General features: G+C 44.2%; 1 protein-coding gene and 1 pseudogene across 1 annotated transcript; one reads left to right on the top strand and one right to left on the bottom strand.

The window, feature by feature from the left end:
* The first annotated feature begins 3,414 nt into the window (after positions 1–3,414).
* On the top strand, positions 3,415–5,701 carry LOC136517252 (WAT1-related protein At5g07050-like). Its single transcript, XM_066510788.1, has 6 exons — positions 3,415–3,862; positions 3,966–4,082; positions 4,237–4,489; positions 4,631–4,789; positions 4,918–5,069; positions 5,163–5,701. The coding sequence occupies exons 1-6, from the start codon at positions 3,591–3,593 to the stop codon at positions 5,425–5,427; spliced, it is 1,218 nt and encodes a 405-aa protein (XP_066366885.1). The 5' UTR covers positions 3,415–3,590; the 3' UTR covers positions 5,428–5,701.
* A 3,754-nt stretch (positions 5,702–9,455) lies between these two features.
* Positions 9,456–15,224, bottom strand: LOC136516578 (65-kDa microtubule-associated protein 5-like; annotated as a pseudogene).
* Positions 15,225–15,603: the final 379 nt, after the last annotated feature.

Genomic DNA, 15,603 nt, shown 5'->3' with positions numbered 1-15,603 from the left:
AACAGTAATTGCTTCAGTTCCACTAAACATTTTCTTCCACCGCAACCTAGTGAGTACGAACCTAAGGGACTGGCATAGAATTGTTGTCTCGTTACAAGATGTGAACTTACAGAGGGAAAGGGATGCTTTTGTTTGGAGACTACATTCATCAGGCAGATATTCTGTAAAATCTATGTATGCTGCGTTAATTAACAATGGGGTCAAAGTGTCACAAGATTTATGGCAGATTAAAATACCTACAAGAATACAAATATTTTTGTGGTACCTAAAAAAAGGTGTGGTCCTTACCAAAGATAACCTCGCCCGACGTAACTGGAATGGTGACACAAGGTGTAGCTTTTGTCACTCTCCAGAATCTATTCATCACCTTTTTCGAATGCTTTTATGCCAAATTCCTGATGCGCACTGTACACTTAGTGTTTGGGATATCACCTCCCCTCAGCATAGATGATTTATTTGTTAATTGGTCTAAAGTTGGTGGTACTATTCACAATTCATTGTAACAGCAGCATCGGCTTTATGTTGGACAATTTGGATAACAAGAAATGAAGTGGTTTTTAACAAATGTAGACCAAAATTTTTTTTGCAGGTACTCTTCAAAGGAACCCATTGGCTGCGGCAATGGGCAAGACTGCAGCGTGATGATCTACGGGGCCCGCTGATATCTGCTGGGTGGCTTTTAGAGACATCAGCCTTGTATTTCTTTAGTTTCAATGGGTGGTTCTCAAATAGATTTATCGGTCTTTCTTAGTCAAGACTTTACTTCACGCTGTGTTTTCAAAGTCTGGCTGTAAGCTTGTGATCTGTGTAAGTTATGTGCTCACCGTTGGGTCGAACCTAGTAATAATTGGCCTGATTCTACCTCATGATAGATGAACCTGGATATAAACTATCATTTATAAATAAAAAAAATAGTCAATGGACCATGCAGGGGGCGAGCTCGCACTGGCACTGGCACTGGCATGCAAGCGGTCGCAGCCAACCGAGGAGCGAGCCAGCCCCAGCTATGCAGCCAACGCGGCGTCGACACGCGCGCGAGCAGAGGCCGTCCCATCCCATCCTGTGCCGCGCTGCCGGGCACCAGAGCCGAGTCGTCCGCTCCGAGTCGCCCTCCACTCCCGATACCATAGCCTCTCTCCTATTTGCTGCCACGCCGGCACTCTTCTGTCTTATCCATCAATCTCTAATCTACACTCTACACCCGCCTCTGTTGTGTCGATCGGGGTGGGAATATGATTGGGCATTTCCAATTTGGGCTTAAGAAATGCTGACTCCGTTTACAAAGATATGACATTTAGAACAAGATTTAATTAACCTCTATGTCTGGTTCAGCGGAGGATCCACCATCGCAAGCACTATGTTCTCACACATGATTGAGATTGTCTTTATTTTCATGCAAATATAGAATATAAAGCATGAAAAAAAAATGGTTGATAGTATGCTCCAAGGAATGGATCTAGCGCTTGAAAGGATGAGCTAGAAATAAAAGAGAATGAAAGAACGTCCCGCATAACTTTTCTTTTTTCTTTGATCCGCCACCGGTTGGCTTAAGGTTCGACGACGAGCATCTCCACTAGATTGAACATCTTCTTTCTCTAAAATGTTGATATGGGGGACTAAGAAAACAAGATTGAAGAGGATTGGGGAGTTGTACTGTAGCATATTGAGAAAATTATATCTCCTTTATATATGGGCCCCACGTGTCAATGGGTCAAAAAGAAAATCTATTTCCTCTCTCTTTCCTCCCATTGTCTCATGTCTCAGGTGCAGCTTCTTGCGTAGCATCGGCACGCCACTCCCCCACCCAACACTGTCTGACAGCGTGGCACCCACTCCTCCCGCCCAGTGCGACGTCGTCGCTGCACGGTGTGGCCGCTTCACCTCCGACACTACTCCTGATGCACAAGCACAACGTAGAGAGGGAAAGAGAAAAGAGAAGGGAATTGATTCGCTCTCCCCTTTGTTTAAGGGATTGAGGGTGTGGTTTTATGAATTGAGAAACGAATTACGGAAAGAGAATTTGCTAGAGCGTTTTTTTATCTATATATACAAAACCTGAGTGATGTGTTGGTTTTGATCACCCAAGTGATCACTTAGATTTCTTAATGCCACAAATTCATATGATGCAACCATATTCATCACACAAATTTTACAAGACAAGCGGATTTTAAACAAATATATAACATATCAAAAAGCAAATTTTAAACAAACATATAACAGATTTAATAAAACAAACGCTCGAAACAAAACAAAGGATTTTCATATAGGTTTATAGTTACAACAATTCTATATAGAAATTACACCAAAAGAATCACTATATCTTTAGTATAAATACAATGGTAATCTAGTATAAATTGATAATAACTACAATTTGTCTGACTCTACATATATCGGGTGATATGCCCGAGTGATTTAGAGGACCAAATCATTTAAATTTTTTAATGTTATAAATTCATGTGACACATCCATCACACAAATTTTACACTCTAACTTGACCGGAGTTGGGAAAGAATGCCATGCCTGAATTGGACAAAAAAAAAACGGTTGAGATTCGGCTGAAATCATACAAGTGAGTTTCAACTTTCTTTTTTCCCCCTTCAATTCTCTTTATTACCTGTTAAAGAGAACAATTACCTATTCTCAATCTAGTGGAGATGTTCAAGAAGACCTTATATATAAAAAAGGGACTGGATAAGAATCTTGCACTAGCGTTATTATGCGCCGTTTTAGTTAAACTCTAGTGCTACAGCTATGGGCAGCTCTTGTGTTGTTTTTGGTTTGAACCGAACCAGGAACATTCTATTACGTGGCTTAACAGCTGACAGCTCTAGTGCTAAATCAGTATGTGAGATCCGTCTCTCACTTGGGAGCTTAATCAACAACTGCTTCTGCCTCCTCATTTGTTTATAACTCATGGTGCGTGCAAACAGTCTACAAAGGCCGGGGGGGGGGGGGGGGGGGGGGGGGGGCGGGGAGATTCTCCCAGTATATATGAACCTACGGACTTCGGAGCAACACTGTACGGACATCGGAGCAACACTGAGCTGCTCTAATACGAAAACATTTTTATATACAGCTATGGCTTAACACGAAATCAAGAAGATGGGGGCCTGAGAGGCACCGGATTGCGGGTAGTGGTAGCAGCAATAAGAAAGCAGTACTTTTCAGCGAACGATTTTCCTCTCATAACACATTAGCATAAGCTAAATTTCAGCGAAGCCGGGCATTCAGCAGGCCCCGGGCAGACAGCTTGTCTTTCGCCTTTGCAGCAGACCATGCAGCCAGAAGCTCAGCCCAGAAGCCCCCTGCCAGCGCGGCGTCAGCGCTTCCCCCCACGGCCAACCAACCAGCGCGGCACCAGCACCGGCACCAGAAGCAGCACAAACGCCTATAAATAGCCGCGGCGCGCTTGCCACTCCACCTCAGGCGTCAGGCAACAAGCGAGCAAGCACGCCGCTCTCCCTCCCCGGCCGCACCAGAGCAGAGCAGAGCAGAGCTTGCTGCTGTTGACCGCCTGACACCATCGTGCCTAGCCTCTCGGTACGGTCCAGCCAGCAGCACACGATCGAACCGCGCGCGCCGTGGCAGAAATGGCGGTCGTCAAAGATGCCGGCGGCGAGTCGCTGATGCAGCGGTGCAAGCCGTACGTGGCGATGATCTCGCTGCAGTTCGGATACGCCGGCATGAACGTCATCACCAAGGTGTCGCTCAACCACGGCATGAGCCACTACGTGCTCGTCGTCTACCGCCACGCCTTCGCCACGCTCTCCATCGCGCCCTTCGCGCTCGTGCTCGAGCGCAAGGTCCGCCCCAGGATCACGCCCTGGGTCTTCCTCCAGATCTTCGTCCTCGCGCTGCTCGGGTACAGGGCTTTGATCTGTTCCGAGTTGCTCTGTTTCTTGCTTGACAACTCTGTTCTGACGACGCACTCACCATGCGGCTGGGGCTCTGCGAATCGTGTGCAGGCCGGTGATCGACCAGAACTTCTACTACGCTGGGCTCAAGTTCACCTCGCCGACCTTCTCCTGCGCCATGAGCAACATGCTCCCCGCCATGACCTTCATCTTGGCCGTTCTCTTCAGGTATAGATACATGAATAGTCACGCTGCTGGGACGACTAAGAACTGACAAACACAAACAGCAATGAAAGTAGCCAACACACAGTTGTGGCATTGGTGGTGGTGGATACGAACGCGAACTGAAGTGACAACTGATTAATACAATGAACATCGTCAGGATGGAGAAGGTGAACCTGAAGAAGGCGAGGTACGTGGCCAAGGTGGTGGGCACGCTCGTGACAGTGGCCGGCGCCATGCTCATGACTCTCTACAAGGGCCGCGTCGTCGAGATGGTCTGGACCAAGCACATGCACCTGCACGGCCCGCACCCGGACGCCGCCGCTGCCGCCGCCGCCGACAAGGACTGGCTCACGGGCTCCATTTTCCTCATCATCGCCACCCTTGCATGGGCGTCCCTCTTCATCCTCCAGGTCTGTGCTAGCTCTGAGTTATCGAGCTATGGCCGGCCAGTGGCCGCCATGCATGCACGCACCACTAACTAGATCCTAGAACGCTGGGGCTTCAATCGAGTATCCTAACTATATCTTGTTTGGTCATCAAAACTGTTGCAGGCCGCCACGCTCAAGAGGTACGACGCGCCGCTGTCGCTGACCACCCTCATCTGCTTCGTGGGCACCCTGCAGGCCATCGTCGTCACCTTCGTCATGGAGCGCCAGACCTCTGTCTGGCGGGTCGGCTTCGACATGAACCTCCTAGCCGCCGCATACGCTGTCAGTATACCAACCAAACCTTAATTAGCTCTGCATCTGCTGCTCTCCGACCACCAAAACACATCATGCATCAAACATGTCATGAGTCATGCATGACGCTGACCAAGAAAGAATAATCTGTGGTGCAGGGCATAGTGACGTCTAGCATTGCCTACTACGTGCAAGGGCTGGTGATCCAGAGCCGGGGCCCCGTCTTCGCCTCGGCGTTCAGCCCCCTCATGATGATCATCGTCGCCATCATGGGCTCCTTCATCCTCGCCGAGAACATCTACCTCGGCGGGTAAGTGCTGGACGCCATGCGTCATGCATGTACTACTGCTAGAGAGACAGCACAAGCAGTAACCGTCCCATGCATGTCATTTCTTGTTTCCAGGATCGTCGGGTCCGTGCTGATTGTCGCCGGCCTCTACTCGGTGCTGTGGGGTAAGCACAAAGAGAACCTGGAGAAGGAGTCACAGGCAGCCATGGAGATCCCCGTGGCGATCAAGACCGTCGACGGCAACGGCAGGATCATGGACATCGTGGAGCTGGACGAGGTGCAGCTGGAGAAGGCCCAGGCCAACGCCATCGCCAACGCGGCGGTCGCCGTCACGGTCCCCGCAGAGGAGGCCCGGATGCAGGGCAAGGACCAGGCTTAAGCTACAGGAGATGGCGTCATTTTAGCCTCCTGCTTTTGTGCGTTCTCTTCTCCCCCATGATAGATGTTGTAGTGTGGGGCGACCTGATGCTTTAAGCAACGGTGGTGGTAGTAGTGTTGTAGTAGTGAAGTAGTGCCAAGATGGAAGCTGAGGAGGATGCAATATAATGATGGGGAGTTTTGTAACCTCTCCTGCTAAGCAGATGCTGCTGGTCTGAGATAATCACCTCTTGTACTACCATCTACACCTTCAACCAATGGTGACATTTGGAGCATTATGTGTCTCAGCTCCTAACAGAGTGTTTGATGATTCAATCTATTTTTTTTCTTTCAGAAAACAAGTGTTTAATCATGAAAAATTATCCTGCATATTTTTAGATTTAGATACCAGTTCATCTATGCAAAGGTGTGACTATCACAAGTTAGCTAGTGCATTCAATCATAGTCTTTGAGGCAGCTCATATGATTGGGTGTAGCTAGGCAAGCAGCGTTCCTGGAACTCTGAAAGAGCAAGAACTCAGCGCACCTAAAAGGCAAATGTTTTTTAACTCTAAGCCTTCTTTCTCTCTCTGCAACATCCTTCGCATTATTTTTATATGCGACAAACGTGATCAGTGTGCGGTTTCACTATGTATAGCATATTGATGCGGCGAATGGCGCATAGGCATATACTACTTATTAGTAGTATCAGAGAGTATTGTTTCCCATTGAAATGCTTCCACTGCCATGTGTATATGCTATTGGCGTACTAGGCGGCACCCATGATGTCTACCGATTCCAAGAACCCTGTCTCAATTAGCAAGGGTGGTCTCAAGGAATCGGCATTGCCTAGTGATGAGAGTTGAGGGAATAATTCCCTAAAAGTAGTCCTACTTAGCAAGCACTTGAAAGATTCATTGTTGATCCCTAAACCAATATGCATCTCTTTAACAGAAATAATAAACAAAAGGGAGAGCCGAGGTCCCATCTCCACTGTAACTGCACCAGCACAGTGGGCAAGTTGGTTGCATAAAGCCCAGGGGCTTCCTTCCATTTCATTGCCTGAATTTGATGCCCCTCCTAAGAAAAAAAAATCTTTTTTTCCAAATCCTAACCATGGATCAGTCGATCTATACATGATTTCGATAAGCTCTCCTAGGTTTCCTCTATGGCTTCCATTCAGTTGCTTCAGAACCAACTTGCAGATGTGCTACTAGTAGTACTACATGAGCCATACACAATCATACTTGACAAGCAGCAAGCCACTCCGTATCAAGCTAATGGATTCTGCATCACTTGCTACTCCGCTCGGAACACGTTTCGCGATGTCGTCGTGCATGGTTCTTATCATGACGCAGCATGGCTTATCTGGCATTCACCATTTGAGATCGACCGATCTTCAGCTGAAGAACTGTGTAGCTGGTCTTTTTTAAAATAACTATGTAGCTGGTCTGGTCGTGTAAAATTTCGTACTCATCTGGAGCGAATGTTATCTTGTGGATGAAGAAGAAACAATGCTACTGCTACAAAGGTGACTCCACAGGGCTCTGCCTCATTAGATGTTTCAGATACGTTTCGTTCTGCAGCTCTGCATCCTTTTTCTTGGCGTGTACTGGGGGCTTTCTTTCAGTTACGAAAACACGGAAAAGGCGCATGCAGTTGTGTATTCAATATGCTCGCTTCAGTTGATTCAAGAGTAGACGAGTAGACTAGTACAGAGTCTCCAGAGCTTATCGCCTGATCAGACAGTGGGGAAAACAAAGCTATTCCACTAAACATCTGTCAACATCTTGGGAATAACAGAAAAGCAATGCAACCATAAAGCAAACCACACACACAAGAGTGGTGACCTCGCACTCAGGCTATATTCTCATAATTGTGCCATATATTCTCCGCTACATGACAACCTCAGTAGAGTACTAAAAACAGGATGAGAAAGCACTAACAATAAGAGCCGTATACCAAGTAGTAATAATCTTCTTAAGATTCCTATCCTTGCTCCAAACCAGAAATGATGCGGCATAGGCATTAGCAGGATTTGTCATATCATGCAGCCGGCAATATGCTAAAGTGCCAAAACATGTTGCTGAGTGCAACCTCAAATTGCAAGTATGATTCCTGTAAATCCAAACCGGCCTCTTTTTCTCATCGGAGAAGAGTAACCGGCTGTAAGTTGGGCAAAAAATTTGGCTGAAACATGATATTTTTTAGCATGGTTACCCCAATCACGAAAGTTTGGCTGGGTCCTGTTTGGTTCCCAAAAATTGAGAGGAACTAGAAAGTGATTCAATAATGAAATGGGAAGCACTTTCTAGATATTGGTTTCAATTCATGGGATCCAAACAGGCCCTTATATCAATTGTTGAACGGCTTTAGAAGTGCTAAACTTTTGGTTCCATGGGATATTGGTGTATTACCAGTGTTCGGAGCCATTAAAAAGCAATTCCATCGATGGCCAAGTTTGTGTATTCAACCAGGAATTGAAAGAAAATTGTTACCTAGAAGGACATGATAAGAACCCTTGATACTTTTTTAGTTTTTATTAAATCAAAGAATTCGGTGATGTTTAACTGATACCAGATTTTTAACTTGCCAGGTAACATTGTCTACCATTAAAACACTGCAATGATTCAGTCACTTCCACTGCATTGAGATAACTTTTCTTGTAAAGTGCTTTCAGTTGCGTAATTGACGAACAATTTACACCGTTGTTATCTTTACAAAAGCTAGTGCTGTAGTTCAGCTGCGTCGTTTTGCAGCGGAAGAAGTAATTTCTTCCAGCACCAAGTTGAGCTCTCCAGATCGCTGCACATACTTTGCAATACTCTAAAGATAATTTGTGTTAGCCAACAAGGATATCACAATTCACAAAGACAGCTAAAGTGACAGAACCCGATTTGCATGTGAGCTAGAGAATAAGAGCGACTGTGGAATACTATATTCTCTAATCCGAGGTTGCATCTCATTAGGGTTCTCAGTAGAGGAACACATGCAACTTCGGCTCAGATGCCGACTGTATAAATCTTGTTTTCGGATCAAATCTTGAGGGCTGATGACAAAGAACTCTTTAGCTGGAGATTCAGTGACTTTACCTATTGGATTAGCAACATGAGAAAGGGGACAAGCAGCACCGAAACTGCCTTTGAGATCAATGGAATGACCAGGCAGGCAACACTGAAATCTAGTGTGGTTCAATGAGATCATCTAACATGGCACTGATGACAATGAATACGACAGAGGAGCATGGGCATATTGGAGAACAAGGTTTTGCGATCAGTATGAAAGAACAGTGACAAGAATCTCAAAAGGCGAAATTATCTTGTTCATGTAATGGCAAGACACTTTGCTTCATAGGTCAGACAAAATCGTACATAGCCAGTTTTCCTGTGAACTGTTTGAGCACTGAATGAGGCAACATACTGAAACCGAATAGAGTAGCAACTAGCCAACTACTCGTGGTAGACCTGCATGATTTCTTCATGCACACCAACAACACTTGAGGAGTACAATTGCAAAACCTGAAGAGAACATGTACTCGGTGCCTATCACTATGTTACTCCCGTTGCAATTACCCAAGCTTATTGCCTCTTTGTTTCCCTGGCATGAGCTCTGGACCAATCCAGCGGGGTGCAAGTGCAACAGTGTTTGTTAACCTGGATAGACGTTTCGGACAGGCAGGTACTAAAGAGAGATGGTAAAAACACCACATACCCTTCGGTTAGAAGATATGTGTACAGTGTACAGATCTCTATCAGGCACGCTCCCTAAAGCAGCAAAATGCTGCACCGGAGCGCGGAAACTGGAATTTACCTTCTTTTCTCCCTAGCACGGCTCGTTGCGAGCCACAAGACAGAAATATTGGTGTTGGTGGTTATGCTACCACATTCTCAATGTAGGTAACCAAATCAATTTATATCATCATCTGAACTCTCTTCTCTACCAAGTCTACCAAACGCTGGCCCTTGAACCATCTCCACCATGCCAAACTAAGCCTGGCTCTACTCGATGGTATGAGCCACCCAAAAGAAACAGGCCGTAAAATTTTGCAACTATTCAAAAGAGAGAGAATTATACTATTCAGGGTAGCAACTTTCAAGTCTGAAAACACGCATGGACACTGGAGTCAAGGCTTATTGGCAGATCAAGTGAGAAGATAAGCGATGGTCAGACTAGGTTCAACTTATAGGTGGTGATTACACTTCAAAGGAAAGAATTGTCTGAGCAGTCCTTGGGAAGGGCAACATAGTTTGCTGGTGCCACAGCAGTCTTCACAGCTTCCTGCACCCTTCCAGAAGATGGCCTACACTTCCGTGACATAGGGGTAGAAACACGGCGGCCGGTCCGAGTTCCACCGATATTATTTACATTAGAGCTCCCAAGAGGCTTCCTTGCAGAAAGAGGACGGATAGGGCTTGGTTTCGTAACAAACTTGGCACCTTGATCTGTACTTGGCAGTTTCTTCAATTCCTGAAAACAGTCGAAACATCATTGGACTTGAGTTTTGCAAGTATTGTATCATTTCCATAAAAAAACATAGCTATAAAGAAAACGGGCGAAGAAGGTAAACTAAAAAACATAACATGCTTGACATAACGAGGACTTTATGGAACAGAAGATATGCAAAATAAAAACCAACCCTTGATCGACGCTTTTCCTCTTCTTTTTGCTGTCTTGTACAGGTGTATTCTTCTAAACAATCCAACAGCCTCACCTGCACATGAGTATACCAAATTAAGTAAGCACAGATCTATTCACAGTTTCAAACTAACAAGCCTTTTTGTTTGACAAGAACAATGAATAATTGAACTTGCCTTGTTAAACATAAATGGAATACCCTTCTCCTTTTCCCAAGCTTTAATTTTAGCAGTCAAGTTCTCCACAAGAGCTGTAAAATGAAACAAGACTTAAGATCAAGTTGAAAATTTACAGACTATACTAGTAGATGAATGAGCAGCAAGCAACAACAGCAAATAACTGAAAGTAATGAAATTGCACTGTTAAAAACGGGCCTAAACTATAACGTAAATTTGACTTGAGATAGGGGAACATGTTTCCAAAAGAGATCACTTGAATGAAATAGTCCTTTTCTTTTTGTGAGAATGGCATGGAGGCGGAGAATAGACAAGTTAACACAACAAGTTGCTCAGACAACACAGATCACACACAAAAAAAATTATAACTCATGGTAACCACTGCAGAGGAATCTTTTGTAAACTGGTTTTTCCTATTTTATAGTTGTGTGTGTTGTTTTGTTATAAAATTTATGGGCCTGTTCGTAGGAACGTGACTTTGGTGGTGCAGCCACAGCTTGCAAAGCAGTCAGAAGAAGTTGAAGTGAACAGGCCCATAGTCAATACATAGTCTGAAGCCTTAAGTTGCTGTATATATTATCCAAACAACCCCAAATGATAATCATATAAGATACTGCAGCCTTCTGGAATGTTCTACGAAAATTATTCAATAAGAGCCTTAAGTTGCTGTATCTATTATCCAAACAACCCCAAATGATAATCATATAAGATACTGCAGCCTTCTGGAATGTTCTACGAAAATTATTCAATATGTAGGGGGCATTTAAGCTCTTAGATATTTTTCAGTAGAAGTATGAACAAGTATACAGCTTACATGGAAGTTTGCTGACCAATGTCCTAGCTTTCTCCGCACGCTTGAGATTTATGTGAGCTCCTTGGCCAGCATTATAGTGGTTTTGATCCTGGAATGGAAATCGAGGTTGTAAATTAGGTGCAAGTATAGAACAGATATGGCACTGTAATATTGTTAGGCTTGATGTATAATGCATGAACTCTTTGAAAAAGAGCAACTAAGGATCGATAAACAAATTATGTTACCCTCTCGTATTCATCAAGCCAAGTCTCCTCTTCAGATGCTGATGTCCACTTCTCCACCTTTTCTAGAATATCCTTTCTACTTAATGCATGTTCTTTTGCCTCCGCAATTCGAATATCCATTCTTGTCAGCAACTCTGAAAGATCTGCTCTACCTACAGATCAACAACAACAAAGCATTTAAGTCCCAAACAAGTTGGGGTAGGCTAGAGTTGAAACCCAGCAGAAGCAATCAAGGTTCAGGCACGTGAATAGCTGTCTTCCAAGCACTCCTATCTAAGGCTAAGTCTTTGGGTATATTCCATCCTTTCAAGTCTCCTTTTATTGCCTCTACCCAAGTCAACTTCGGTCTTCCTCTGCCTCTCTTCACGTTACTATCCTGGCCTAGGATTCCACTACGCACCGGTGCCTCTGGAGGTCTCCGTTGGACATGTCCAAACCATCTCAACCGGTGTTGGACAAGCTTCTCTTCAATTGGTGCTACCCCTAATCTATCACGTATATCATCGTTCCGAACTCGATCCCTTCTTGTATGACCACAAATCCAACGCAACCTACAAATCAAAGTTTGTTTTTTTCTTGAATTACTGAATCAGCTACTAAATGGCTGTAGGAAACCATGGAGTAAACTGAGTGAATTATCACATTAGTTCAAACATTTCAATATAGAATGGGGAAATCAAGGTAGAATTAAATCAAGTGACCAGAAATTCACACAACATCACAACAGGGTAGGGTAGAATTAAATTGGAAATGACCATCAACACAAAAAGCAAAATGTACTAGAAAATGCAGCATACAGCAAGAAGGATAATGTCTTCATTCATTATAATGTTTTGTTTTCTTATCTCTTTTATTGCTTTGAACTGCAGAGCATAAATTAAACAGAATATATATTCCAATTGCAGAATCATGGTGGTGTGCACTATACATAGGACCTTGAGCTTATACTGTGTACAAGTATGGACAATGATACATAATTAATTAACACATTAACAGCAAATAATGTTGACTGAGAAGACGAGCATCAAATCGTAATGCAATTCCACAAAGCCAAGGGCAGATTAGGTTTGCATAGATGGCAATGGCGGAATTTGACTGGACACCACAAGCTAAGAAACCAGCTGGAGCATCAAGGGAACTTTGAATGAAACAAAAGCAAAATACAGGAAAGCACTTCAGTATGAAATGAAAGTACAACAAAGAAGCTAACCAGAATCAATGAGATCACTGAGGGTTCGCCGCTCTGTGTCACTATTAATATCCATGTGAACACTTCTAAAGATTTCGTCAAGATCAGTCATTTTCTTGAAGACTAGCTCTTTCATTTTGCTGGCTTTCAAATGAGTCAGTCTCTACCTATGTAAGAGGGGAAGGATTCTGTATAAGAACTAGAATAAATTTGAAGTATTGACATCAACAAGATTCAAAGGGCGGGGGGGTGGGGGGGTGGCGGGGGTGGGTGGGGGGGGGGGGGGGGGGGGGGGTGGCGGGGGGGGGGGGGGGCGGGGGATGAAGGGCAACACAATTACCTTCTCAATAAGCTCATGTGCAAGGCACCCTGGGGGCATCACTGTATTTGGTGAGGACTTTAATAAGAGAAGTCACATGGTCAAAACTTCTTTGTTCATCAGTTGGTGTGTCCATGAGGTTCCATAACTCAATGAGTGTGCTGCCAAGATCTTGGAGCTGCAATAGAGTGTGAATTTTAATGATGCAGCACATTGAACACAACGGAAATATATAACCCAAACTATCAAAGTACATTTAGGATGATAACTAGAGAACCACAGGGAATAAATGTTTTGTACCGAAAACAAACTACTCACAAGATTTAAGTCAAATAGGTAAAAAAATAACAATCGATAGCAAAAGCATGTATTTTATACATTTGTGAGGAATGAGCAAGCTAACCATACTCTGGAAAAAAAAAGTATTACTCCTCCGTCACTAGACACAAGCAAGTGACAACAAAACCAAGGGTTTGAAGGCAGTGGCCTCCGATATCTTAGACTTCAAGATTGTAAACACTGAGCCACTAACATAGTTTTTTATTGAGCATTGAGTAGTTTTAATATTTTACTTGCATATTTTTTATATTTAAATAATGAAGGGTCAAAGTCTATGAATATTTAGTGCTGGGATGAGGAAAATGTAACATGACATATTTGGTGTTGGGAAAATATATGATTTTGTCACAAAACAGTAAAGTAACCTGACACTTTTCTAAGGCAAATTTCATCAAATTTTTTGTTCTTTAAGATCAAGTTCAATGGTTAGTGTGGTTGACATCAGGAAAAAAATGGGAAATACGTGAGATTGAACGTATTTCAGTAATATATATGCTGATCTATGTTTCAATGAAATAACTAGCTTGAACGATATACGCACCTTCCGAAGCCTTTGTTTCTTTTCATGATTTAACGCATGAACTTTTTCCGAGAGTCTATCAAGTGAATCGTTGCTAATGCTCATGGGTTTGCCTCTTCCCAGCTCAGCATAACTGGGATGAACATCCTTTAGTGCCTTTTTGAGATTAATAGACATAATGCTGCACATTTCCTGAATACTGTTAGTCTGGATGTCAATTTTTTGCAGCCTGCATTCCTGAAAAAAAAAGATTAAAACAATCAATTTAAGAATGGCAACTAAGCAACCTGGGAAAGAAAATTTTAAAGCTCGATATGCAATCTTTTCTGTCTGAAGATCATTAAGTTGCTCCTTCAATTCCCCTAATCTCTTCAAGGATAGATCATTCTCATCCACCATAGGAGCAGCGGGATCCCCATGATCAATGGCTCCTGAAATTTCTGCTTGTAATCGAACTATCTGTAACTGAATAGCCCTGAAGTCATTTACTCTGTCATCCCTCCTGCGCCTCAAATCTTCCAGCACTGGCTCTATCTTGGCAAGTTGTTCCATCAATGTGCCCCAAGCTTCTCTGACTGAACAGATAAAATTTTTCTCAGTGTCAGTTTGAAAACTGAAAGTCTACAACTACAACCACCACAGAAGCTTTTAAAGCCTACCAGCTACAACCAACACAGAAATTGAATGATGACAGAAAAACTTACCCTGGGAAAGGTTTCTCTCTCTCCAAGAGCAGAAAGGATCTTATCTATATCAGCTTCACCAAAAGACAGCTCTTGAAGCAGGTCTGCCTTCTGCTTCCTAGTCTGATTCACTTTTTGCCTGTAATTGAGACAATCCTCCTCCAATTGCAGTATCATCCTATCTCTTTCCATTTCACCCTGACCAATTTCTCCCCGTAGTTCCTGATTCAAAATTGTGGTGTTTAGTACCGTATGCAAAGCCGAACTGGATGTAGAGAGAGACCCATCCACCGCGACACAGAAAGAGACAAAGATAATCAGAATGCACTCCCCATTAGGTACGGAAACACGGATGCAAACTAAAAGAGAACAGTGAGACGATGAATCAATCATCATGATCGCAACGGCACGATGACAAACCAGGCCAGAATTGGTGCCAAGAGAACCAGGAAACCGGGAATTACCGGAGTGCGACAACTTTGTCCCCAAGATCCAACCATCATGGCGCAAATTCAACTTCAACACCAATAAATGCAATGGCCGTGCCCAAAATTCACTAATTCGGCCAAGAAGAATGAAAGGGAGACAAAATCGGCACTCAATTCCAGCGCGTCCTTACAAAATCAAGAACGGGAACCACGAAACCCCCAAATTCGGAGCCCGATCCCCCAAAATTATACGCCGAAGAACACCCATTTTTTCCCTGCAGGCCCAAACCCCGTACCCACCAAGAATCGCCGGCCAAGAACGTGACACCCAAGATCCAGTCGACATTGGCCAGAACCGCAGATCAGACAACGAAGGAAGCATTGGGTCGCAGGGTCGGACGAACCTGCAGTTCCTGTAGAAGGGAGACGCAGGAGACGCTCCTCGGCGGCATGGGCGGGAGCCGGGAGCGGCGGCGGCGGCGGGGTTGCCATGAGGTGGCAACTGCGGCGGACGCGACCTTGGGGGGATCGGGTTGGGGAGTGGAGTGCGCGCTCCCTGGCTTCGCTAGGGTTTATAGGAGAAAATTGGAAATCTGCCCTCGTTGCATGTGGGTTTTGTCCGAATGCCATCAACTTTGTGGGTTTCGCTGAAATGACTTTATGAAACGAGTCCAACACGTTATAATGTCATTTTGAGATTTAAATCCACTTTTAATATTTTCACTCAAAACTTTAGCCTGAACTGACCATTTTACCCCTAAGCTCATTCACCCGTCACCTACGGTACCGATAAAAATATCTCCTCCTCTCTCTATCCCCTCACTTCTCTTCCCCTCTTCCTCTCTCCCGTTCTCTCTCCGTCTCGACCGGT

This window comes from Miscanthus floridulus, chromosome 17 (genome assembly GCF_019320115.1).
Source record: "Miscanthus floridulus cultivar M001 chromosome 17, ASM1932011v1, whole genome shotgun sequence".
Classification (NCBI taxonomy): domain Eukaryota; kingdom Viridiplantae; phylum Streptophyta; class Magnoliopsida; order Poales; family Poaceae; genus Miscanthus; species Miscanthus floridulus.
Note: the sequence above shows the minus strand (reverse complement) of the source record. Positions and strands in the feature narration are given on the sequence as shown.

Bases quoted from the DNA above. Each gene is read 5' to 3' on its own strand.
- LOC136517252 (XM_066510788.1), top strand. From the start codon at position 3,591: ATGGCGGTCGTCAAAGATGCCGGCGGCGAGTCGCTGATGCAGCGGTGC. The intron at 4,490-4,630 runs GTCTGTGCTAGC...AAACTGTTGCAG, and splicing joins CGTCCCTCTTCATCCTCCAG to GCCGCCACGCTCAAGAGGTA. The intron at 4,790-4,917 runs GTCAGTATACCA...TCTGTGGTGCAG, and splicing joins TCCTAGCCGCCGCATACGCT to GGCATAGTGACGTCTAGCAT.